The sequence below is a fragment of the Erithacus rubecula genome, assembly GCF_903797595.1.
Source record: "Erithacus rubecula genome assembly, chromosome: 21".
Taxonomy (NCBI): domain Eukaryota; kingdom Metazoa; phylum Chordata; class Aves; order Passeriformes; family Muscicapidae; genus Erithacus; species Erithacus rubecula.
The window spans coordinates 3071366-3097663 of record NC_136673.1 but is presented as its reverse complement, the minus strand read 5'-3'; the positions used below and the strand labels follow the sequence as shown (position 1 = coordinate 3097663).

General features: G+C 43.7%; 1 protein-coding gene across 2 annotated transcripts in view; it reads left to right on the top strand.

Annotated features, from left to right (window-relative positions):
* The window catches only part of COL5A1 (collagen type V alpha 1 chain), a 120789-nt gene that overhangs the window by 5779 nt on the left and 88712 nt on the right, over nt 1-26298 (top strand). For both annotated transcript variants that reach the window (XM_079323889.1, XM_079323888.1), the window contains exons 2-4: nt 19374-19541; nt 24065-24278; nt 25149-25311. In XM_079323889.1, coding sequence (XP_079180015.1) covers nt 19374-19541; nt 24065-24278; nt 25149-25311 — 545 coding nt within the window. The remainder of the gene's footprint in view (nt 1-19373; nt 19542-24064; nt 24279-25148; nt 25312-26298) is intronic.

The following is a 26298-nucleotide window of genomic DNA, read 5'->3' as shown; positions in this document are numbered from 1 at the left end:
AAATCCTGAGGTTATTTGGATTTTTTAATTTAGATTTGGGACAGGTTTTTTTACAGATTATACTAAGAGAATGGTGCTGTTCTATTGGCTGCTCTCAGAATCTTTTGAATTAGATCTAGAAAGGAAATTTGGAGCAGAAAATCCCTTGGGCAGCCACAAAAATCCTTCAGTTTACTGGGAAAAAAATCCCTTTTTGGGTGCAGATGTGAATGGGATGTGCTGGATAATTATGAACCCCAGTTCATCTTTAATAGTTTTTGTGGGGTTTTTTAACTTTAAAAATACTTTTCTTCCTGTTGGGCCACACCAGTGCCCCTCACATGGCAAATCCAGGAGGTTATTTGGATTTTTTCTTTAGATTTGGGACAGGTTTTTTTACAGATTTTTTAAACCATGCTGTTCCATTGGCTGCTCTAAGAATATTTTGAATTAGATGTGTAAAGGAAATTTGGAGTTTTCCTAAAGAGGGATGGGATGGAGCCTCTTGCTCTCCTCCAGCTCTATGAACACTTGAATTATCTTAGCTTCATATTTTATACATTGATTATGGAATTTATTTATTATATCAATCATTAACAAATATTTTTCTAAACCTCTCTGTCAGCTGGGGGTGACCCTGTGTGCCAACCCAACTGTGCATCTGCAGCCAGGACCACAGGAATTCTTTCAGAATAAATAAATAAAACCAAAAGTGTTTCCAGGGCTCAGCTTTTCAGCAAACTGAAAAAACCTTTAAAAAAAAATTTTAAAAATAATTAAAATTCTCTTTCTGCCCCAGCTTGCAAAGGAGGGGAGTTTGCAGCTCTCAGCTGGGAAAGGAGCACTGTCAGATTTAGGGGGCAGATTTGGTTTCCATCAGCTGTTGCTGCTGGTTCTGAGTGAGGAAATCCAGGAAGGAGCCTGGCTGGCCTCTCCTCCTCTGCTTCTCCTCCCTCCACCCCCTTTTTTTTTTTTTTTTTTTTTTTTTTTTTTTTTTTTTTTTGTTTCCAAGACAATACTGGAGTAAGAATTCACTGCAGCCGAATTCCTGGGGATGACACTGCCAGTTTCCCAGGATCTTTCATCCTCCTGCAGCGTTTTACACAGCGATTTTTTAACTTTATTTTTTTATAGCACACCTCATTCAGCTCCTAAATATTAAGCAGCGAGTTTGGTGGGATTTTCATTTTATTTTATTTTTTATTTTTTCGTGCTGGAATGAGATACCTACTGTGTGTGCTCTTGTGTGCTGCAGGGCTGTGGTTCATCAGCTGAATAATGCAAGCATTGTTTGGGTGCCCTTATTTCCAGCTTGCACCATTAAAAGTGAATGGAAAGGTCAAGGAGATGAGTCACAGTGAACACAAGTGTCATTCTGCTCAGGAGAATCGGGAAAAAAAGGAGATGCCAGGAGAGGTGTCTCAGCTGGTGCCAGATCTGCTGCTGGGAGAGGAGATGGTGGCTGGGTCTGCTGGGGGGGTTCTGAACCTAAAAAATAAAACAGCAGAGAGGGGATGGGGGATTCAAACGCCTAAAATACAACAGCAGAGAGGGATTGGGGGGTTCTGAACCTAAATAAACAGCAGAGATGGGCTGGGGGATTCAAACACCTAAAACACAACATCAGAGAGGGGCTGGGGGGTTCCAGAACCTAAAAAAACATCAGAGAGGGGCTGGGGGGTTCCAGAACCTAAAAAAACATCAGAGAGGGGCTGGGGGTTCAAACACCTAAAACACAACAGCAGAGAGGGGATGGGGGGTTCCAGAACCTAAAAAAAACAGCAAAGAGGGGTTGGGGGGGTTCAGGCACCTAAAACACAACAGTAGAGAGGGGATGGAGGGTTCAAGGTGTTTTAGGATCACCTAAAAATAGTAAAGAGGGGCTGGAGAGTTCCAGAACCCAAAAACACAACAGCAGAGAGGGGCTGGAATGTTCAAGTTGTTTTAGGATCACCTTAAAACATCAGAGAGGGGCTGGAGTGATCCAAAACCTGCAGGAGCTGTTTTTGGGTAGCTGAGCCTGTTTTGGGGTGAAATATTGGGATTACAACCTTTGTGCTGGAAAGGAAATTTTATTCTCTGGAAATTTAGGATTTCTGCATGATACTCTATGGGAATTTAGGATTTCTGCATGATATTCCATGGAAATTTAGGATTTCTGCGGGATGAGGAGGGTGGGAGATGGTGAGAGCAGAGCTGACCAAGGGCTGGAGCTGATTTTGGGGACCTGAGCCTGATCCGGGGTGAAACATTGGGATTCTAACCTTTGTGCTGGAAAGGAAATTTTATTCTATGGAAATTTAGGATTTCTGCATGATATTCTGTGGAAATTGCACTGCAACAGGGCACAGAAGGAGTTCAGAGCTCATTAATTTTGTTGTTTTTTTTTTTAATAGAGTAGAATTTAAATCCTGGCCTCCTGTACCTGTGAGTTTCCTTCTTTACACCCTCCTCTGGGTTTATCAGTTTGGCTCTTTGCTTTTCCCTGTCCTGGCAAGGAAACAGCCCCAGTGCATTTGGAGGGCATTGTCCAGCACTCCTTTGGGGTTTGGGCAGCATTTGAGCCCTGAAAATACACAAGAATATTGAAATTTTTGATTTCTAACCATTGGATTTTTTTCAGTTCTGAACTCACTGTGCTGGAGTAAAAGAGAATTCTGATTTATTCTGCACATTCAAAACACACCTTCAGCAGGGAACCCAAGCCAAGCCTTTTCCCTGTCCCTCTGATCAGGGCTAATTCCCATAAATAAATGAATTTGCCAGCTCAGCTTTGATCCCAGGTGGGCAAAAATTCCACCAGAATTCCAGTGGATATCGAGTGTCTGGGAGCTGGGACTGGTTTGGTGCTGATGCAATCGAGTCATGGAATGGTTTGGGCTGGGAGGGTGAGGGGGTGGGGCTGGCTAAAGGCTGATTTTTGGGGGGGCTGTGCCTGGTTTGGGGTGAAATATTGGGATTTGTGCTGGTATTCCATGGAAATTTAGGATTTCTGTGTGATATTCCATGGAAATTTAGGATTTCTGCAGGAGGATGAGGAGGGTGGGAGATGGTGGGAGCAGAGCTGACCAAGGGCTGGAGCTGATTTTGGGAGGCTGAAACATTGGGATTATAAACTTTGTGCTGGTATTCCATGGAAATTTAGGATTTCTGTGTGATACTCTATGGAAATTTAGGATTTCTGTGTGATATTCCATGGAAATTTTGGATTTCTGCAGGAGGATGAGGAGGGTGGGAGATGGTGGGAGCAGATCTGGCCAAGGGCTGGAGCTGATTTTGGGAGGCTGAAACATTGGGATTATAAACTTTGTGCTGGTATTCCATGGAAATTTAGGATTTCTGTGTGATATTCTATGGAAATTTAGGATTTCTGTGTGATATTCTATGGAAATTTAGGATTTCTGTGTGATATTCCATGGAAATTTTGGATTTCTGCAGAAGGATGAGGAAGGTGGGAGATGGTGGGAGCAGAGCTGACCAAGGGCTGGAGCTGATTTTGGGGACCTGAGCCTGGTTTGGGGTGAAATATTGTGATTATAACCTGCGTGCTGGAAAAGAAATTTTATTCCATGGAAATTTAGGATTTCTGCATGATATTCCATGGAAATTTAGGTTTTCTGCATAATATTCTATGGAAATTTAGGATTTCTGCATGATATTCCATGGAAAATTAGGATTTCTGCACGACATTCAATGGAATTTTTTGATTTTTGCATAACATTCTATGGAAATTTTAGATTTCTGCACAATATTCAATGGAAATTTTAGATTTCTGCACAATATTCTAAGGAAATTTGGGATTTCTGCAGAGGGAAGGTGCTGGGAGCAGAGCTGGGCTGTGATTCCATGCAGACAAGGCACAAACCTCCCTGTTAATGCCCCTTGGAGGGATTTTTGGAAAATTCCCGTGGCTCAAACCCGGGATCTCCTTGAAGGATCAGCAAACGCCCATCCCATATTTTCCTCCCTCCTGCCGGGTCCCCGAGGGTCCCTCCAGGTGTTTGTGCTCCAGCAGGGAGGGAGAAAAAATCGGATTTTCCCTCCTGGCAGGCGGGATGGGATGGAGGAGAGGGAGGAATGTTCTGGGGCAGGCACATTATCACGTCCTGTGCACTCGGAGTCCCTCTGCCTGCCTCTCTCAAATGTTTAAATTAAAACAATCTGCCTTTTCTGCAGCTCTTGGATGCTTTCCCTGCTGACCTCAGGAGCTGGGATGGGAGGAGGAGCCAACGGACCCGAACGGGCTCTGGCTTTTTAATTTTTTAAATTTTTTTTTCCCCTTCAAATCCTGAATTCCCTGCAGGATGAGAGCAAACCAAGGGCAATATCAGCTCTGGAAAAATCAATTTTTCCCCGTTGCTCTGCAATTCAGGGGGTGTATCAAGAAGCTGTGAGGTTGGAAGGAGCAAGCACAGACATTCCCAGAGCAGGGAATCCAGTGAGGGATCCAAAACCATCCCAAAGATGCTGGATGTGCCTTTCACCCCCAAATCAACACAACACTCTCTGTGCTGGGAATTCTGATCCTTCAAGCTTTTCCCAATTTCCAAATCACTCCAGGGCTCTGCTCTGATGCTGAGGCTGAGCTCTGTCCTGGCCCAGAGCCCCGTGGCTGGGCAGAAATTTGGATTTTTTTGGCTCCCTGGCTGTGCCTCTTGCAGCACTGCTCTGGTCTACGTGGAGCTGGGGGAGGATCCAGGGCTGGGAGCAGCCCCTGGTGATTTTGGGAATTTGGGCAGGGAAGGAGCACAGCAGCATCCATCCCAAATTACAAAACTTCCCTTCTTCTCTTCCTGCTGCTGCTCTTTGCTGCCCACAGGAGTTTTTGGGAGTTTTTTTTCAGAATTTTACAGTCCTGAGTTGGATTCAGGGCAGGAAAACACAGTGGGATTACTTATGGAAAACTGATCCAAATTAATCCAGATTTTTCCTGTGAAATAGGAACCAGAGCTTGGTTTGGGTGTGGAAGTCCCATAAAGAACTTTGGGTTCTTCAGTCAAAGTGACTTCAAAATCTACCCCAAAAACCCTGGGATGCTCAGAGGCAGAGCCTGAGTCTGCACAGCAGCATCACTCCCAAATTAAAAAACTTTTCTTTTTTTCATCCTGCTGCTGCCCAAGGTGGGATTTGGGGTTTTGCTGGGGTCAGGATGATTATTCTGATGGTGACAAAACTCAATTTTTAATCAATAAAAATTTAAAAATAGTTGTGAGAGATGAGAGGGCGCTCCAGTGAAACTCAACTGGGTTCTGTGATGCTGAGTATTGAAAATGCCTCAATAAATTAATTTGGGGGAAATTTCCACACTTTCCTTCCTGTTTTTCTGAGCCAGGGGTGACAGTGAGAGGAATGTTGGTGCAGACAGATGGGCCAGGCTGTGCAGTGTCAACTGAGACAAGAAAATGTGGGAAATTCTTCTGGGAAGTCAGACCTGCTTGGGAATAATCATTGAGGAACCCTGGAGATGAATTAACCTGTAAAAGTGTGAGGCAGGAGCTGCTTTTGACCTCTAATATATTTAATTTATATTAAATTATTCCATTATTTGTGATGGGCTTGCAGCTGGATCTTTTCTGCATCCATGTCCTGGTGGGTTTGGGCAGGAGGAAAAGGCAGAATCACAGTTTGGAGTCCTGCATTCATTTTTGCATTTTTTGGGATGATTTCTCCCTACTCCTTGCTCTAGAATAATCCCATGAAAATACCACTCTGCATTAATAAGGACAATATTTATTTTCTTGTAGCCATGAGTTAAAAATGAGTGCACAGAAAATTGTATTCATATCACTTTTAAGCCCAGTACTAAGTTTTTCATATATTGTTTATTTAGTGATGAGAAGAACATCAAAATGCTCCAATGTAGGAATCAATCTTCCTAAAATCCAGGATAAAATATTCACTGAAACTGAGGCAGGTTTTGGTGTTTTGGGGAAAGTGATGCTGCTTTTGGAGTGAGAAAAATTCCAATTTCAGATTTATAAAGCACATGTTGAATTAAAGCTCAATTAAAGACGAATTTGGGTGATTAAAGATTTTTTTTTTGGTGCTCAGGAATTCTCTCTTCACTGAAACTGAGGCAGGTTCTGGTGTTTTGGGGAAAGTGATGCTGCTTTTGGGGTGAGAAAAACTCAAATTTCAGGTTTATAAAGCACATGGATTTAGGAGCCAGCATTTGAAGCAGTGATGGGAAAGTTTAGTTTTATCTCTTTTTAATAGAATTTAATAGATTCTAAAAAATTGGGAGGGGTTTAGGAACCTGCACCTGAAACAAGGATGGGAATGTTGAGTTTTATCTCTTTTTTAATAGAATTGGCAAAATTGGGAGGAGTTTAGGAACCAGCAGTTGAAGCAACAATGGGATGTTGAGTTTTATTTTTTTTTTTAAATAGATTTGACAAAATTTGAGGGAATTTAGGAACTAACACCTGAAACAACGATGGGAATGTTGAGGTTTGTTTTTTTTTTAATAGATTTGACAAAATTGGAAGGAGTTTAGGAACCAGCATTTGAAGCAATAATGGGATATTGAGTTTTAATTTTTTTAATAGATTTGACAGAATTGGAGGGAGTTTAGGAACCAGTATTGAAGCAATAATGAGATGTTGAATTTTATTTTTTTTTTTTTTATAGATTTGGCAGAATTGGAGGGGGTTTAGGGCCCAGCACCTGAAGCAGGGATGGGGTTTGGAGGGTGAATTTTCAGGGACTCACTGGACCAAGGCAGGAAGGGAAATTCCTCTCTGGAGACTCAGCACAAAGGGATTTAATGTTGAAGATTTGCTCAGATTGGTGACATTTGTCACATTTTGTGCAGAGCCCAGGTCTGCTTTGGGTGCCCTGCAGGAATTCCAGGAGAGCTGGAAAAGCTTGGAGATCCCAAAAGCTGCTGTGTGGGGCAGAGAGACCTAAAAATGCCAATTTTTCCTGCCTGATTGGGCATTTTTTTCCCATTTCCTATTTTCCATTTCCCAGGGGAGGCTCCACCCCAATCCTTTGGGATTTTCCCAGGGGAGCAGCAGGGCTGGGACATCACTGCACTGACAAAATCTCAGCAATTTTTAGAACTGTCATTGGCCCCTAATTAAATGTTTGATGCCAAAGTAATGATCATAAAAGGCTCTTTATTTCAAACAAACCCATGTGAATAATTATGTAAATATTTGTCTGGGCCAGCCTTGGGTTGAGTCCTGGGAAAGATTTTTGGATGAAGATCTTGGATATTTCTTGTTGGCTTTTCTAGGAGCGTATTTCAATTTTTTTTTTTTTTTTTTTTATTTTTTTTTTTTCAATGCTATCTTTGGGTTGAACTCATGTGTGGAGAATGGAAGACCTGAAATGACATCTCAGCTCTTAAATGCAGCAGATATTTCCAATGGCACCTTGTAAGATGTTTAATAGGGGAAATATCTGAATATCTGAAAGGAGGGAAGGGAGAGAAGGTGCAGCTGTGACCCAGATTTCCTAAAATCACCCCAGAGGGGCAGCTGGGGGCTGCAGGCAGGTGAAACCTGGATTTTATGGGAATATTGGGGAGGATCCCTGTTTTGGGGTTTCTATCCCCATGAAGGGTTTGGATCCCTGTTTTTGGGGTTTGGTTCCCTGTTTTTGAGGGGTTTTTATCCCCATGAAGGGTTTGGATCCCTGTTTGGTTTTGGGGTTTGGATCTCATGGAGATTTTTTCTATCTCTGTTTTGGGGTTTGGATCTTGTTTTTGGGGTTTCTATCCCCATGATGGGTTTGGATCCCTGTTTGGTTTTGGGGTTTGGATCTCATGGAGATTTTTCTATCCCTGTTTTGGGGTTTGGATCCTGTTTTGGGTTTGGATCCCACAGAGAATTTGGATTGCAGTTTTGGGGTTTGGATCCTGGTTTTGGGATTTCTATCCCCATGAAGGGTTTGGATCCCTGTTTGTTTTGGGGTTTGGATCTCATGGAGATTTTGGATCCCTGTTTTTTGGGGTTTGGATCTTGTTTTTGGGATTTCTATCCCCATGAAGGGTTTGGATCCCTGTTTGTTTTGGGGGTTTGGATCTCATGGAGAGGTTTGGATCCCAGTTTTGGGGTTTGGATCCTGTTTTTGGGGTTTCTATCCCCATGATGGGTTTGGATCCCTGATTGTTTTTGGGGTTTGGATCTCATGGAGATTTTTTCTATCTCTGTTTTGGGGTTTGGATCCCAGTTTTGGGGTTTGGATCCTGTTTTGGGGTTTCTATCCCCATGAAGGGTTTGGATCCAAACCAAAACAAAAAAAAAAACAACCAACAAAAAAAACCCAAAAAACCAAACAACCCATAAAAACAACAAAAACCCCCCAAATAAACCAAAACAAAAACCAACCAAACAAAACCACACACACAAAAAAAAAAACCAACCAAAAAATCCACCCCAAAAGTGCCATTTCTGGATTGGAAATACACCCTGTACCCCTGGTTTATTTATAATGGGAAATGAGTAGGAGCTGGATGTTTGAAATCCCCAAATTCTGTATTATCATAAAAAACATCCTCTGGCCTATAGAAAAATAACATTTCACAAGGAAAATCTAAAATCTAAACATCTAATTGGGAGCAAGACCTGCTGGATAAATGTGAATTAGAAGTGAGAAAATCACTGGGAATGGGGAATTTAAAGGGTGAATTTTAATTTTTCCCTGCTCTAAGATGTCCCTTGAGGGAATTTTAGTCCCTTGGGGTTTGAGAAGTTAATTCTGTTTTTAATTCAGTTTTTTTTTTTTCTGTTTTTTTTTTTTTTTCCTTTTTACTTGTTTTTAAATTCAGTTAATTCTGTGGTTTTTTTGTTTTTTTGGTTTTTTGCTCCTGCTTTTTTTGTGAAAGCAGCACCTGTGTGGGTTATATAAAATCAGGAATTAATGCTCCAGAGAAAACTTTGGGAAGCAAGCTTGAGGAACACTTCTCATCAAGTCAAGCAGGTATTAATTGGAAATTTGCCTGCTGGCTGTAATTTTTTGAGAAGAATCAGATCTGAATTAAATTGCTCAGAGTTGGTTGGTTTGAGCATCTGAGGGAAATAATTGGTTTTACATTTCTCTCCCTGTGTTGAAATAGTGGAGTGTGGAGTAAGGCTGGAAATAATTCAATATTGGGCTTCTTTTTAAATTAATTTTTTTTTTTTTTGATCAGCCAATGAAATATTTAAAAATGAAATTACTTCCGCCTGCTGCCATTAACTTTGCAGACAACTGAAAAACCTGCAGTGCATGAAAATCAATTTTTAGCTGCTGAATTCTTGGTTTTTTTGGGAGCATCCCAGTTTACCTGGGGGTTTGCTGTGGTGATGTGATGTTGGAGGCTGAGTCTCAGCCTGGAAATGATGCTAATTCTGTGTTAATTTGTTTAATTAAACACAAGGCTGGGCCATTCACTCAGCTCTGGCAAGGTTGGAGAGAAAAAAATTATTCTGGATTAGCTCCTGTTCCCCCCAAATTTGCCCATTTTGGCTGATTTTTCCATGTTTGTTGATTTAGGAAAAAGATTTTTCCTTCTCATCCCCTGTGTTCTCACCTGCTCCAATTTCTCCAGCATCTCCCAATTTCTCTGAGTGCTGCTGGAAGAGGCTGAGAGGGAACAGAATCCTTTCCTGGGCACCAAATCCCATTTAAATTTGGTTTTCTGATCATTTTTGGTACCCCTCAAGTGTTGAGAGATGTGGTTTAGGTTGTGCTGTAAAGCTGGGTGTGTCCTGCTGGGCTTTCACTGGCTCAGGATGGGGAAAAAAAATGAAATTTTGGTCACTCTGTTCTCAAAGTGCCCTGACACCCATAGAGGCTGCTGGCTACATGTAAATCCCATAAAAATCCCATAAAAATCCCATTAAAAATCCCATAAAAATCCCATATAAATCCCATATAAATCCCATATAAGTCCCACAGGCATGGGCTGGGATTTCCTGGGTGGGCACCACTCTGAGTGTCTGGTGCAATAATTCCCATTCCAGTGACACCCTTGGGGTACAGGAACACCATCACCCCCACAAAACAACCCAGAGAAATCAATTTTACAGGGAAAAATCCCAATTTAGCTGCTGGATTTTGCTCTTTTTTGGGAGGTTTTCAGAGAGGCCATGAGGAGGAGGCTGCTTTTAGGCCATATCTTTATTTTTTTTTCCTTTTTCCAGATGATCCTGCCAGTTTTGGTTGTTTCCTTGCAGGAATAATTGTTCTGCACCCCAAAGCTGCTTGCAAAAGCTTCTTGTTGATTTTAATGTGCTGCAAGCTCGGGCCCTAATTAAGCTTTGCAGGGTTTTAAGTGGTTGATTATTACAAATTGCTTTGAAAATGTAGCTGCTGTCCCAGTGCCAGATTGTCTGGGAGCACTGGGACTCTTCAGAGCAAAGAGAAAAGGTTGAAATTTTCTTTTCCACCTTCAAGTTCACCTGTGTGAGAGGATTTGCTTGGGAATGAATCCCATGGAAGTGCAGGAAATTGGGAGAGGTCTCCCCATGGTCTCAGGGAATGATTAATTCCTAATTTCCCATTTTAACTGCCCTCTGTGGGTTCTAAGCTTTGTCAGAAAATTTGGAAAATCTCACTGCTCCACCTGCAGAGGAGGTGCTGAGGTTTTATTTTGGGGGGGGAGAATGGTACCCAAACCATTCCTTGGGTGTGATTTCCATCTCCAGGTGCTCAGTGCAGCGGTTTGCAGTGATTTAAAAATGGGATTTTGTGTTAAAAACCAGAGTTTGGGGTGAGGGGGGACAAAACTTGCATCCATTTAGGGCTGGTTTTAAGGAGCTGCTCCTCATTGAGTCATTCTGAATTTGGGGTCCTGCCCCATCAACTTTCCCATCTGTGGATCTGCTGAGTTTGGAGCTCCCACAGATCCCAAAATTCTGGCCCCCACTCAGCCTCAGTGGCTCAAAGGGCAGAGCTCCTGCCAGGAATGAAACTCGGGCTGGAGCACTTCCCAAAATGTCAGAGTGACCCAGAAATTCCTGCTCTGTCTGGAGGGGGAGCTTGGAAAGCTCTCCTGGGTCTGGGATGGGATCTATGGGATGGGATCAGTGGGATCAGTGGGATGGGATCTATGGGATCAATAGGATCTATGGGATCAGTGGGATGGGATCTATGGGATCAGTGGGATGGGATCTATGGGATGGGATCAATGAGATCTATGGGATGGGATCTTTGGGATGGCATCAATGGGATCAATGGGATGGGATGGGATTTATGGAAAGGGATCTATGGGATGGGATCTATGGAATGTGATCTATGGGATCAATGGGATTTTTAGGATCAATGAGATCTATGGGATGGGATCAATTGGATGGGATCAATGGGATCAATGGGGTGGGATCTATGGGATGGGATCGATGGGATCTATAGGATCAATGGCATCTATAGGATCAATGAGATCAATGGGATCTATAGGATCAATAGGATCAATGGGATGGGATCAATGGGATGAGATCAATAGGATCTATGGGATGGGATCAATGGGATCAGTGGGATGGGATCTATGGGATCAATAGGATCTATGGGATCAATGGGATCTATGGGATCAATGGGATGGGATCGATGGGATCTATGGGATGGGATCAATGGGATCAATGGGATGGGATCTATGGGATGGGATCAATGAGATCTATGGGATGGGATCTTTGGGATGGCATCAATGGGATCGATGGGATGGGATCTATGGAATGGGATCTATGGGATGGGATCGATTGGATCAATGGGATCTATAGGATCAATGAGATCTATGGGATGGGATCGATTGGATGGGATCTGTGGGATCAATGGGATGGGATCTATGGGATCTATAAGATCAATGGCATCTATAGGATCAATGAGATCTATGGGATGGGATTAATGAGATCAATGAGATCTATGGGATGGGATCAATGGGATCTATAGGATCTATGGGATGGGATCAGCCCCTGGAGCTGCTGATCCCCCTCATTCCTCTGCCCCCACTGTCAGCACGAGCTCCCCAAAAATTCCCTGGGCACTGAGCAGTGATGTGGGGCAGAGGCTTCACCCAGGCTCTGCCCTGAAAACTTTGTGGGTTTTGCTCCAGGGATGGGATTTTCCCTGCAGGGAGGAAGGATTTGCCCCCTGCACCTGCCTGGGGACAGATGGGGACAGGCAGGGAGAATCCCACAGGCCCCTGCTGGGATGTGGGGCAGGGAAAGGGAATTTTGGGTGTGATTTCCATGTCCTGCTGCTCCTCCAGGGCTGAGGCAATCCAGGGGTTTTGCAGTAATTTAAAAATGGGATTTTGTGTAAAAAACCCCAAAAAACCAACAAAAAAACAGAGTTTGGGGATGAACGGGACAAAATTTGCATCCATTTAGGGCTGGTTTTAAGGAGCTGCTCCTTTAGGGACTCCAGAACCCTAAAACAGGATCAGGACTCCCCCTTTCCCTGTTCCCTGGGGGTTTTTAATCCCTTTTTCCAGGATTTATGGTGATGGGGGGAAGTGATGAAATCCCTGCTGTGGGTGCTGCTGTCCCCAAGTGTCCAGGCTGGATTTGTCCCTTGGCTGTGCAGGGAAAATCCTGGGAAATCCTGGGAAATCCTGGGAAATCCCATCCTCCCCCTCCTCTGTGCCATCCCTTTACTGCTGGATTCATTTTTCCCCCTCTTAAAATGAGCAGGATTTTTTGCCCTTGAACAGGGCTGGGATTTCACCCCAAATCCTCGATTTTTGCTGATTTCTGGGTGTTGAGTCTGTAAGTTTTGCAGGGAATTTGCAGTAGATTGTTTAATTCCATTCCATAAAGGAAAACCTTGTCTTTGCTCACTGTTAGCTGCTAACACCATGGCTTGTCACAAACCCAAATAATCGATTATTTAATTAAAAAAACCAAAAAGGATTTCTGCTCAAAGGAACAGGGATTATTTGATTCTTTGAATTTCATGGAGTCTCTGAGCTGCTCCAGTGTCAGCTCTGGGTTTCTTTCTTTTTCCTTTTGGGATTAGATGTAGGATCTGACTCTGCATAATGGTTTCCTTTGTTCCCAGTTGGGACTATTTGGGCTTTTTTTAAAAAGAAAAAAATAAATAAATGAGGGGATGTCATGAGTCATTGGTGAAACATTCTGCAATCTGGAGCTGTGTGAATTGACACAGCTCTGTGGCAGCTCTTGGGAGGAGCAGATGAGTTCTGACCCTTCCCATAGCTGATTTTTTTTTTTTTTTATTTTTAATTCTCTCTGTTCTACCCCTTCCTAAGGAACAACCTTTAATATCTTCAATCCTCACATTCCTCACTTCTCCTCTTTAAAATGCCTTTTCTCTTTGCCCAAATAAATAATTGTGTTTTATTGGGCTGCTGGCATGCTGAAGAATTTAAAAGGATCTGTTAATCCCATCCAGAGGATGCTGGAGCAGCAGCAGCTGGGGCTTGATATTCTTATTTTAAACCCTGTTTTATTTTAGCCTCTGCCACCCTGTTTTAGTCACTTATCCCAGGGCTGCAGCTGGGTCAGCTGTGGTGAAAAGTGTTTAGATAAGGAGGCAAAATTGTTGAAATCCCAGAAGCCTGAAAAGGAGACTCCCTTCATTTAAAAAAAAATAAAATATTATCACTAAGGGGAAGCAACTTCCAGTCCTCACTTGCTTTTATTTCTCCTGGATCTGACACAGGAACTCTAGGAATAATTTAATAGCCCTAAGTTAGGATCTAATCTATAAATACCTCTTGGTTTGAATTCCAAATGTGAGCCCAGATGTTCAAGGCAACCTCTGGGGAGTGAGAAACCCAGAGCCCAGGGAAAGAGCCCTGCCCTGCCCAGGCAATAATTGAGTGTTTATTTAGGGCTAAGAATATCTTGGAAAAGGATTTAAAGGCTGCTAAAGCTGGAAGGGGAAGGGTTTATTTGGAGGAAAGTGCAGCATCAGTCCCTCTGCCATGGGGATTCTCTGGAGGAACCCCAACTTTGGATTTTGCAGGTTGGGATTGAAGATTTGTGGGGTGACTCTTCATGGTTTGGGCTTCAGCTGGAAAAAAAAATAAAAATAAAATCATTTAAAATATGGAACAGCTTCTGTGTGAGAAATTGTGGATTCCTCATCCCTGGAATTGCCCAAACCAGGCTGGACAGAACTTGAATTTATCCCTGAAATTCTTTTCAAGGAGATGTTACTCCTGAAATGATCCTTGTTGGATTTATTTGCTGGGAGATAAATGACAATATTTTTTTTTTTTTTTTTTGTTGTCCATAAAGAAAAGCTTTAATCTCCATCTCTGGAAGCAAAGCCCATCCTGGTGAGACTGGTAAAGGACGAGGGAGCTGCAGAGGGCACACAGAATGAGCTGGAAATGCTTTTTCACCTGCTCCAAATCCCAATTTGGAAGAAAATTCTCCTGTTGCAGGTTTCCCACCCCTCCTGCAAACCCTCAGATGTCTCAGCTGGGGGATTAAAACAACACCAGGGAATTTGTGCCTCCAGATGGGTTTTTTTTTCCACCTTGAAAGGAAAAAATTTTGGAGAAAAGTTCCAGGAAATCTCCTGAATTTTGTCACTGGTTTGGCTCATGGGTGCCTGGAGCAGCTCAGCTTTAGAATTCCCTGCAATCCACATTGTGCTCTTCCTAAAAACCTGATTTTTTTTCCTTTTGCCCAGTGCTGCCCAGTTCCCTGCACTGGGAGAACTGGGAAAACATAGGGAATGTCTGTCCCCAGCCCTCAGCTCTGTGACAACTTTAAACACCTTAATTTCCTCAGGGCTCAGGATTTAATGAAAGACCTTGAAAAATGAGATTTGTTTTGAGGTCTGTTGCCTGCAATTTGTAATTTTTCAGATGCTGGGAGCAAGGATATGCACAAGGAACTCAAAAAGTGACTTATGGGAGTGCTTTGGGGTTGTTCAAGGTGTTAAAAATTATTATTACAGGCATAAATATGGCTTAGATTAATGATTTCTGGCTGAGGCTGGGATTTGCAGTGTGCACTGAATTTCCAGAGCAACAATTCCATTGGGTTCTTGGGGTTTTCTGTAGGTTTATTTTGGTTTTGATTTGGTTTTTTTTATTTAAATTTTTATTTGGTGTTTTGGTTTGTTGGAAGTTGATTTGTTTGGTTTGATGTTGTTTTGTTGGTTTGGTTTGTTTTATTTTTTTTTTTGTTTGGTTTTTTTTGGTTTTTTTTGAGGGCATAATAATATTTAATTCTTTTCCTTGTTTTCCCTTGGCCAGGGAAGATGGATATAGGAAGGAAAAAACCAAAAATTAGGATGGGGAAATGAAACTCTGGATAATAATTGAGTGGAGAAAGTGTTTCCCTGACCTGCAGGGCTGAGCCCTGTGACTGACAAGTGTAATGGATTGAAATAAAATCCTGGTTTGTTATTGCACATGTCCTGGAGGATCAGCAGGATTTAAGGCATCTTTTCCTCTAAAAATTTGTTTTAAGGAACAGTCAGGGGAAGGAGAGTTGGGAATGGGCTTTGCCCCCAGGCAGGGGGGGGGTTGGTGGCTCAGATATTCACTGCTGGGTGTTAATGATGGTTTAAATTCCATTTTCTTGGGAGTTCTGGGGGGAATTTGGACCCTGGCTGAGTCCAAGAGGGTTTTTTGGCTGTGTTGGTGGTGGCAGGTGGATGTCCAGCCCAAAATCAGGTTTTTTGGTTTTTTTTTTCCCAAAGAATCCTGCTTGGTTTGCTCTAATATGGAAATGAGAGAAAGAAAAAAAATCTCTGTTGGCCACTGTTGGGTCAGAGCCTCTGATCCAGGTTTTAACAAGTGTTTAAGCAATTGGGAGTCAGGTGATCAGAGAAAAGTTGTGATTAATTGTGGTGATGGAGAAATTGGGGATTTAATTCCTCTTTTTGCCATGATTGAATCATGGAGTGGTGAAAATCCCATGGCAAGGACTCCTTCCCCTACCCCAGGGTGCTCCAAACCCTGCCCAGCCTGGCCTTGGACACTCCCAGGGATGGGACAATCCCTTTATTTCACATTTCCCTGCAAATAATTAAAAAAAAAATCTGGCATTAATTTTTATCCCTCTATCCCTTCCTCTGACGTTCTGCAATGTTTTGTATTATTATTTATTATATTTAAAAATTTTATTTTATTTATTATATATATTCTCTGGACATTGCAGAGTGAGTTTAGACCCTACCACCTCTGCTGAATAAAAATGAGAAGCCAAGCTCCTTTTTGGTTTTATTCCAGGGCTTTGCATGTTTTTTGGTGCAGCCTGTGGTGTGATTTTGGTCTCGTTTGGGATGTTTGGGGTTTGTGGAGGCAGCAGGGGCTGGGCTGGTCCCTTTGGGGACAGTGTGATGTGCACAGGGATGTGCATTCATCACACACACACTGAAAAGCAGCTTTCATGAGGAACCAGAGCCAAGCCAGAGCAAACACCCTGGAATTCTGTCAGTCAGGTCTCTGTCCTGCTGCTCCAGGGAATTGCTGAGCTTGGATGGGGCTGGAAAATCCTGAGGAAATGACTGGGCTGGACAGGAATGGAGCTGCTGCTGTGGGCAGAGCTGGGCTGGTCCTGCTGCTGGGGAGGGGCTGGGCCTGCTCCTCTCTGATTTCCAGGAAATTTCTAGGAGATTTCCAGGAAATTTCCAGGGGATTTCCAGATTTCCAGGAGATTTCCAGCGGATTTCCAGGAAATTTCCAGGAGATTTCCAGGAGCTGGGGCACTGGGGCAGAGCTGGGCTGGTCCTGCTGCTGGGGAGGGGCTGTGCATGCTCCTCTCTGATTTCCAGGAGATTTCCAGGAAATTTCCAGGAGATTTCCAGCAGATTTCCAGGAAATTTCCAGGATATTGGGGCACTGGGGCAGAGCTGGGCTGTTCCTGCTCACTGGGGAGGGGCTGTGCCTGCTCCTCTTGGATTTCCAGGTGATTTCCAGGAGATTTCCAGGAGATTGGGGCACTGGGGCAGGAGTGAGACATAATAGAGCTATAGCAAGAATATTGCTGACATTTTTTAGATAGAACAAGATAAATTGTATGCATAGTCTATACGTAACCTGGTGTGGTAAGAAACTGGAATTCTAACAGGTTAAGGAGAGGTGGAGAAACTGGAATTCTAATAGGTTAAGGAGAAGTGGAGAAACTGGAATTCTGATAGGTTAAGAAGTGGTGGTCTGAGTTTGTGTCTTAGCTTGTTAAAAAAATCCTATGTAAGAGTTTGTATTGGGAAGAGTTTTTGCTTTTAGCCATTCACTCATTGCCACTGCAGTTGCCATTGCCTGTTGAGACTGATGTGCTTGGCAATAAATAACCTTTTTAACTATTAGCTGCTTTGCTTATTTAGAAGATAACCTGAGAACCTGACACTGCTCCCCTCTGATTTCCAGGAGGTTGGGGCACAGGTTCCAGCTGATTTTCTGTTTTCTGAGGATGCCCCTGGGCACAGAAGATGAGGTGCAGTGTTTGAGGTGCTCGGATCATCCTTTAGGGATGGGAAATGTCCCACCAGGGCTCTGGGGATGGGTTGCCTTTCCCCTCCCTGGATAATCTGGAGGCTGCTCAGCACAGGGATGTGCAGAGATGGAGCTTTGCTGCATTTTGGGTGTTTAACACAGCCTGGACTGTGGATGTGCAGATATTTGGTGTGGAATAAAACGTGGCTGAGGGCAGGGGGAAGATCCAGATGGCAAGGAGAGCTCAGACAAACGTGTCAGTGAGGGATGAGGAGATATTCCAGCTGTTTGCTGCTCATTTATTATCTGCACTGTTCCCTTGGCTCTGCCAGATGTTTGTAATCTCCCATTGAGGGGCCAATTTTTGTAGGATTGTGGAAATTTTTAAGAGCTGCCTAACAATGGACGTGGATTTTTCTGTGCTAACATTGGTAACCAAAATTTCTGATGTTATGCTTGGTATCCAAAATTTCTGATGTTACAAAAGGTCTGTCCCAAGGTTTCTGTGCTGATGGATGTGATGCAGGTGGGATGGGGTAGAGAATCAGAAAAAGTGCTTGAAAAAATAATTTTGGGTTGAGATAAAGACAATTTAATTGGTAAAGCAAGAGAATCAGAAGAAGTGAGGGACAAATAATTGTGGGTTGAAATAAAGGTGGTTTAATAGGTGAAGAAAGGAAAGTAAAGCAAGGAATTATTTCTCCTATGGGCATGGCAAGCAGGGCTTCATCACAGATCATGATTTTTTTTTTTTTTTTTTTTTGGGGAATACAAACACCATCCCTTCAAGTGCACCCCTTTTTTTCCCACTTCCCACCATCCTGGCCGTGATTCCCTAGAAAATGAAACATCCCAAGGATCAGCTGATGAAAGGGGAGCAGAAAATCCTTTGAGTCTGTGCAAGCCCTGCCCAGCAGAGATGAGAACACCCCGGTGGTATCAGCCCTGTGCCCAGCCCAAATCCCAAATGCAGCCCCACATCAGCTGCTGGGATGAGATTTAACCCTCTCCCAGCCAAAACCAGCCCAGCCCTGTTTGCTTTGGGCTCTGCTGGGGTTTGGCTTGGCTGGTTCATATTTCTGACACCATTGGACTCCAACTCCTGAATCAAAATTCACAATAATTTCATTTAAAAGTGTAAAGTCAGGTCTGGCTCTTCCCTTTCTGGAGCTTCTGGTGATGTGGCAAGAGCAGATTAAGAAATTTTAATGAGATGCAGATTAGGAAATTAATGAGATGCAGATTAGGAAATTAATGAGATGCAGATTAGGAAATAAATTAATGAGCTGCATGACTTTATGGATGTCCCAGAGCCCTGACCATCTGGAGGTGAAGCTGCCCTGGCTGTGCTGGATGTCAGGCAAGGTCTCCTCAGGATGGGATGTCAGTGAGGGAAGGAGCCTTTTGCTGCTTGCATTTGGTCAAAATTCAGATTTTCCCCCTTTTCTGTGAAGCACCCGTGGATTTTTGGCACTTTTGGGTGAGCTGGTGGCTGTGCAGGAATCCTGGTGAATGCCATGGGATACCTGGGGAGTGATTTAGTGGGAATTGCCTGGATTTGAGCTGCTTGAGGAGACTTGTGCAGCATCTTTGACTCCTCACCTTGCTTCCTATCCCAAAATATTCCTCATGGAATTCCTCAGCCACTCTGTGTGTGATTATTCTGCATGGTCTCTGCCTCTCAGGGAAGCTTGCTTTGTTTGCTTCCAAATTTAATTTTGTTTTTTTTTTGTTTTTTTTTTTTTTGCCTCAACCAAAGAATGGGAATGTTTGCATTGGTGTGGTGGGAAGATTTAAAACTTTTCTGTCAGATCAGGAATTTCCTGCCTGGTGCTTTATCTCCAGTGATGGAGGCTGGGTGAAGACACAGGGAATTGCAGCTCCTGGGACAAGCAGGGCAGTGGATCCTGCCCTGAGCCAGGGGAGAGGGACTAACCTTGGACTAAAAGCAAATTTCAGCTGGGTTTAAAGTTGTGATGATTGATTTGAGCATCTCAAGGAGCCCAGTCCTGCTGTCTCCTAATTCCTCTTCTCCTTTTTTTTTTTACAGCTGAACCTGCAGACCTCTTGAAGGTGTTAGATTTTCATAATTTACCTGATGGTATCACAAAAACCACGGGGTTTTGCACAAGCAGAAGATCTTCAAAAGAAGCAGATGTTGCTTACAGAGTAACAAAAGATGCTCAGCTCAGTGCCCCAACAAAGCAGCTGTATCCTGGTGAGTCCAGCTTCTAACTTTATTTTTATTTTATTATCATCAGATAAAAAGAACAGGCTGGTCCAGATGTCCTGAGAAGGGATGGATGAAGGGATGGATGGATGAAGGGATGGATGAAGGGATGGATGAAGGATGGATGAAGGATGGATGGATGGATGGATGGATGGATGGATGGATGGATGGATGGATGGATGGATGGATGAAGGGATGGATGAAGGATGGATGAAGTGATGGATGGATGAAGGGATGGATGGATGGATGGATGGATGGATGGATGGATGGATGGATGGATGGATGAATGGATGGGTGAAGGGATGGATGCCTTGAAGAGCACTGACCATTTTATTCCTGCCTGAGTTGATGTTTTCAGGCCAAGGCATAATCAGCACAGAGTCAAATGTGTTTTAAGAAGAAGTTATGGACCCAACTTCCTCCCTGCCTGAGAGTTGCAGCCACCACCAGAACTGCTCCTTCCCCAGGTGTCCCTGTGTCACCTGGGGCTGCTGGAATTGGGCATGGGATGAGAGTTTGGCAGGAGGGATTGGAGCAGAGCAGGCACACACATCCTCCCTGTGTTTGGGAGGGGATGAATGATTGATTGGCTAAATCAGAGCTAATGGGCTGTGCCACCAGCAATGCTGCTTAATTAACCAGGGCTTCCCTCAGCCCAGCCTGGCAGAGGCACAAATGGCAATGGGAGGCTGGGGATGTGCTGCCAGCCCTCCCCTCCTTGCTGAGGGCATTTCCAGCCCTCATTGTCATCCTGCTGTGACAATAATTCCATTTCATTGTGGTGAGCAGGAGCACAAACTGAGCCTGATGTGAGGACAGTTGATGGGACAGGCTGGACATCACTGCATGGAGAAAAGGAGCTGCTAAATCTGGCCTAAAGCTGAGCTTAAATATCTGCAGAAGGACAAACCAGACCCTAAATTTGTCTTGATTGCTGCCCAGGGCAGGAAAGTCCTTTCTGATGACAGATGAAGTCATTGTGTGCCCAACTGCACAGGCTGAGACTTTCTGGCCTTTCATGTCATCTTCCTGAAAAGACTTAAAATTTTAGACCTGGTGTAACAAACTCAAAAGTGTTTGAAGGAAATTATTCCAGTTTTAACTTCCAACTGGAGTGGATGGTGGAGAACTGAAGGTGTAAAAATATGGCTGGAAAATTCTGGCTGATTGTTTAATGAATATATTGAATTATTTAACAAGGGGGTTGGATCACAGCAGTTCTGACTTAGGGAACACAAACATGCAGAGCAGAGTTCTGGTCCCAGGGGAGAACTGAGTCCAGGATCCTGAAAAAATTGAATTCTGGTCCCTGGGTAGAACTGAGTCCAGGATCCTGGAGAAAATTGAATTCTGGTCCTTGGATAGAACTGAATCCTGGTCTCAAGAGAGAACTCAGTGTTGTAGAAGATTTTCTTGGCTCTTTTATATATTATTCCTTTTATATCCTCACCCTCACTGAGTTCTTGGTTTGCATCTTCCTCAAGTGAGAAGATCAGGATGGAGCTCTGGAGAAACTTTTTTCCATCATTTCATCAGCTGGACAACCATGGGGGGTTTGAAGCAATTTGAAAACTTCCAAAGCCCTTTGAGGCTTCTCTGCTGCTTGCTCAGGAAACAGGGAAGAGCCAAATGAAGAACTCCCAGTGTTTTCCAGCAGATCCATAAATGTTTCCTCATCTCTTTAATGAGATGTGACTTCAGCTCCCATCCCCAAATGAGAGAGGGGATAAAGATAAAGTAATTGCAGGGCAGTGTCCCAGGGGAATGTGGTTTTAGGATTTTTGTGTCTCCAGGAGGGTGGGTTGGAGCTGAGCTCTCCCTCTCTGCTCCACAGCACCCTTGGCAAACCTGCTCTGTACAGAAGATTTTGTGCTAATTAGAAGTTGGTGCTTTCCAAAGATGTAATTTCATGGGCTTTGCATTCTGCTGCCACAGCCAGCAAAGCAAGATGTATGTGTGTATATCTATATATAAAAAACTTGTTTTTTCATGCTCAAAGGGTGAAAAAAACAACCTGCTGAGATGCTTTTTGTCCTGGCTCCTTGAAGAAGTCCTGCTTCCCAAGAAAATCTGTGCTTTTCCAGAAAGAAAAGCAAGAAGTGCAATGCTATCAGTGGCAGCCAGCAAAATGTCATTTGTGTGCTTCCATCAAATTTGCAATTGTCATTTGCCTTCTCAGAAATCTGTTGGGGCTTGAACAGTCACCCCTGAGAAAAACAAGTCATTGCAGAGCTGAGTCCCCTCAGAGGAAGGAAAATTGGTGACACCATTGGAAACCAGCTCTGCTTTGGGGAGCAAGAGAGCCAAGGCTCAGGAAATGCCACATTTGTGTGTGTGTGTGTGTCAGGAGCAGGACCAGCTCTCTGCTTTTCTGATTTTATCTCCAGCTTTCCTGCCCTGTCCAGGTGTGTTTCAAGGTGTGTTTGGGAACACCTGGATGAGGAGGAAGGACCAGGAGCAGCTTTTCACTGAGGATGCTCAGCCTGACCCTGGTTAATCCATGGGAGCATCCCCTGGGCTCAGCCGTGCCCACCCTGCTCCTGCAGCTCCAGCTGTAGCTGCTCCTGGTCTGGGGACCAGGCAAAACCTCAGCCCACACCCCAAAGCCTTGGTGGGAGGGGTGGCTCATTGTTTTGGAGAGATTTGGGTCAATTTCTCTGTGCTTGGTGCATTTCTGCATTTCTCAGTATTGGTGTGTGTGTGTGTGGGGATGTGTTTTCATCCCTGGTTCAGCAGCCTGGGTCATTTCTGCCTCTGACAGTGCAGGCATTGTTATTTTGCCAGGACAGCAGAGCAGTAACAGAGTAATGTCAGCTATAATTCATCCATTATGATTATTTGGGTTGAGAAACTCGCATCACCATGGAGACATTTTGATAATCGCGAAAAAAAAAAATTAAAAGCAGCTTTTTAATGAGTTGGCAGCTTGTCCCAGTTGAAAGGTACTGTATTGTGGGTTCATAATGAAATTTTGGACATGAACTATTTTACATAAAAGGCCCAAATCTGGAGGCTGTAATTGGAGCCAGGAAGGCACATGGTCCTGGCTCAGCCCTGCAGGAGGAGGGAGACAGAGCTCAGGGCATCCTGTGGGAGGCACCAAATTCAGCTGCTGCTTTTGGCCTGACTCCTGGGGGTAAATCAGGCTAGAATGGGATTTAATTCCTGTCTGGGAGGTCTCTCTGCTGCTTCACAAATTATTTACCCAAAGTGATGGGGATTGAGTTGGTACAAAGTGGTTTTTCATAGGTACCCTCAGTTATCACCTCTGGAATTCTCCCTTTGCTCTGTAGGAATTCTGGTTTTGATACAGCTCCTGCTTCATCCCCTTCCATGCTGCAGGCAGCTAAATACATGAAAAACACTTTGTTGCTAAAAATTAAAGCATCTCTCAATCAGAGGAGGAAGAGAAGAGCTCAGGGCTTGTGTTTGGTGGCAAAAACTCCCCAGTGCCACGTTCCTTATCCCCTCCCTGGGGCAGAACCCCCTGGGACACCAACTAGGAAAAACCTCAAGCACTGAAGGAAATCTATTTGAAGCTTCTGGGCACTGATCTGGATGGTTTTTGTGGTTTATTTGGCTGCACATCTGCCCTTCAAACAGCATCCCTGTGTCCCCTGGGTGCCACCAGTGCCACACATGTCACAAACCCCACCTTGCCCTGCCCTGCTGTGCTTGATTCCTCCAGAGCCACAAAGCAATCCTTGATTTGGAAAGCCTGGACAAAAATCCCCAGAGTCTGAAATGCAGCATCTGAGGGGGCTGTGGGTGTAATTTGATCTAGAAATCTTCATTATGGATGCTCCTGGTGGTTTTCAAGCTGCCCTGTTTGGGATGTGCAGCCAGGATTTTCAGTTTGGGCTCAGTTTTTTTAAGTCTGAAAGGCAAAAAGAGGGGGAATAAAACTTTAAATGTTTGCCTGGCCTTGCAGGTTAACCCTGTACTGACAGATTTTAATGGTTTTGATGCTCCAGACCTTGCAGAAATGCAGAAATCACCTGTGATCACACACAGCTCTTTCCTGAGAGGAGAAGAAGACAGGAAACGAGATGCTGTTTAATTAGCAGACAAATTAGCATTTTCTATTGATTGCCAGATTTATCTCCTTTTTCACATTTTGTGTGTGTGTCTGCAGCAACCCTGAAGGCCAAACCCACGAAATCCTCTGTTCCCATCTGGAATGAACAAATCCTGATGCAATTCTCTGCTCCCTTCAATAAAACCCTTCAAGACTGTTGCTTGATTTCCTCTGTCCCTTCAAGAACTTAAACTCATTTCATGGGGACCATGAACCTTGTGTCCTAAAAATCTTTAAGGGAGCCTCTTTTGGAAGAATTGGGTGCAAAAATTACAAATTTAAGCCAACAACTTTTGTTTCCCCAGCACAGGGCTTCTACCCCAGAGCATTTGGGGAAAAGCCACGTTGTCACCTGGCCCTGTGTGAACTTTTAGGGCTGCTGATCCCTTATTTTTGAGGAAACCTCACTAACCTCTTTGCTTTTCCACTCCAGCTTCCCCCTTCCCAGAGGACTTCTCCATTCTAACCACTGTAAAAGCGAAGAAAGGAGGTCAGTCCTTCTTGATCTCAATTTACAATGAGCAAGGGATCCAGCAAATTGGTGTGGAGTTGGGTAGATCTCCTGTATTCCTGTATGAAGACCATACAGGAAAGCCAGGCCCAGAAGACTATCCTCTCTTTAGAGGCATTAACCTAGCAGATGGCAAGTAAGTGACATTTTGTGCACCAAGGAAAAAATAAAAAGCAAAAACCAAGTTCGTTGTTTGTATCCGTGCCAGCGTGTTGAATGTATAAAATAGGAATATCTGTAATATAGGAATGTGTTTGGCAGCTGTCAGCCTGTCATTTTGGCCTTTGTTTGGTATAAAAAAATATATATATTTTGGCCCTGGAAAATCAACTTCTGCTCTCTGCTGTGCCTGGGGATGAGAATCCTACTCCTGATCTTCCTTGTGAGCTGGAATTGATTCCTAAAATCAGCACTGGGGTGTAAAACAAGCCCTGTTGATCTCCAGCTCCTTATTTTTATGGGTTTTATTTAGAGGAAGAGCTGGATCTCCTGGGCCCCCCCCAGCCCAGCAAAGGATGGGGAATATTTAATATCCAGGCTAATTAAAGCCATAGCAAATCCTGCATTTTGCTGTCACTCACAGGGAAGGTTCCAGCCTGTTTAATATTATCAATTTGACATCTGTAAGAATTGTAAGTGAGCAGTCAGTGCTGCTGCCTGGTACCTGTGGGGATAAGAATGTTGATTTTGCTGTGAAGGGCCTTAAAAAAAAAAAAAAATCAATTTGTCTTGCAAAGTCCATGTTGAGGCTGAAAAAGAGGGTGGAAAGGGGAATCAACAGGGTAGTTTTATTCCTGATTTTTCCTGCCTGATTTGGGGGGAGGAAAGCTGGCAAGAAAAATTTCTCCTGCCAAGCAAATCCTGAATTCAGGCTCTGCCCAGGGAGGATTCACATCAATGGTCACATAAAATAAAAATTTTAAAAAAAAATCACAGAAATAACTTTTTTATACAATAATCACCATCAGGGCTGTGCCTGACCCATCTGTGGGCTGTGTTCTCCCAGGTGGCACCGAGTGGCTCTGAGTGTGCAGAAAAAAAATGTCACCTTGGTTCTGGACTGTAAAAAGAAAATCACCAAATTCCTGGACCGGAGCGAGCATCCCATCATCGACGTCAACGGCATCATCGTGTTTGGCACCAGGATTCTGGATGAGGAGGTTTTTGAGGTGAGCCACAGCCAGGAGCAGCTTCCACAGGCAGGATGAGATGCTTCCAGCTCATTTTTTAATTTTTTGGGTTTTGTTTTTTTTTTTTTTTTTACATAGTAGAGCGCTGCTGTTTGGGATTATTGAGTTTTTAATTTTTTTGTAATAATGGTGAAAACTGGGTGAACTTGGTGGAGTGAGCTCCTCTGCTTCTCTGGTTTCAAACCCTTGCTGGGGTTCTAGATCATCTCCACTATGGGATTTTGTAGCTTTTGGCACATTTAAGCTGGGAAGGGTTTCATCCCTCCCTGTGCTGGGATTTAGAGCAGCTCCCTCCCAAATCCCTGCTCACCCTGGGGCTGCAGGAATTTCCTCTTTTCCCACTCATTGGCCATGGATTCCTTTGCTCCATGACATGAGGGGACTGTCCTTGACAGCTTGGTTGTCACCTCCCACACTCTGCTACCCAAGGCACAGCAAATTCCCAGGGCTGGGCTGGGATGGGAGCAGAGAGGCACAGCATTATTTACAGCATTATATGACATTATTTACAGCATTATATGACATTATTTACAGCATTATATTACATTATTTACAGAATTATATTACATTATTTACAAGCTACAGATGGGAGAAGCTTTTCCCCCCCAGTTCAGCAGCTTGTTCCATGTCTGCATTTCCCTAGAAAATCAACTTCTGTTCTCTGCTGTGCCTGGGGATGAGAATTCCATTCCTGATCTTCCTTGTGAGCTGGAATTGATTCCTAAAATCAGCACTGGGGTGTAAAACAAGCCCTGTTGGTCTCCAGCTCCTTATTTTTATGGGATTTATTTAGAGGAAGAGCTGGATCTCCTGGGGCCCCCCAGCCCAGCAAAGGATGGGGAATATTTAATATCCAGGCTAATTAAAGCCATAGCAAATCCTGCATTTTGCTGTCACTCACAGGGAAGGTTCCAGCCTGTTTAATATTATCAATATCTGGGAGCTGATCTGCTGTAAACAGGAATT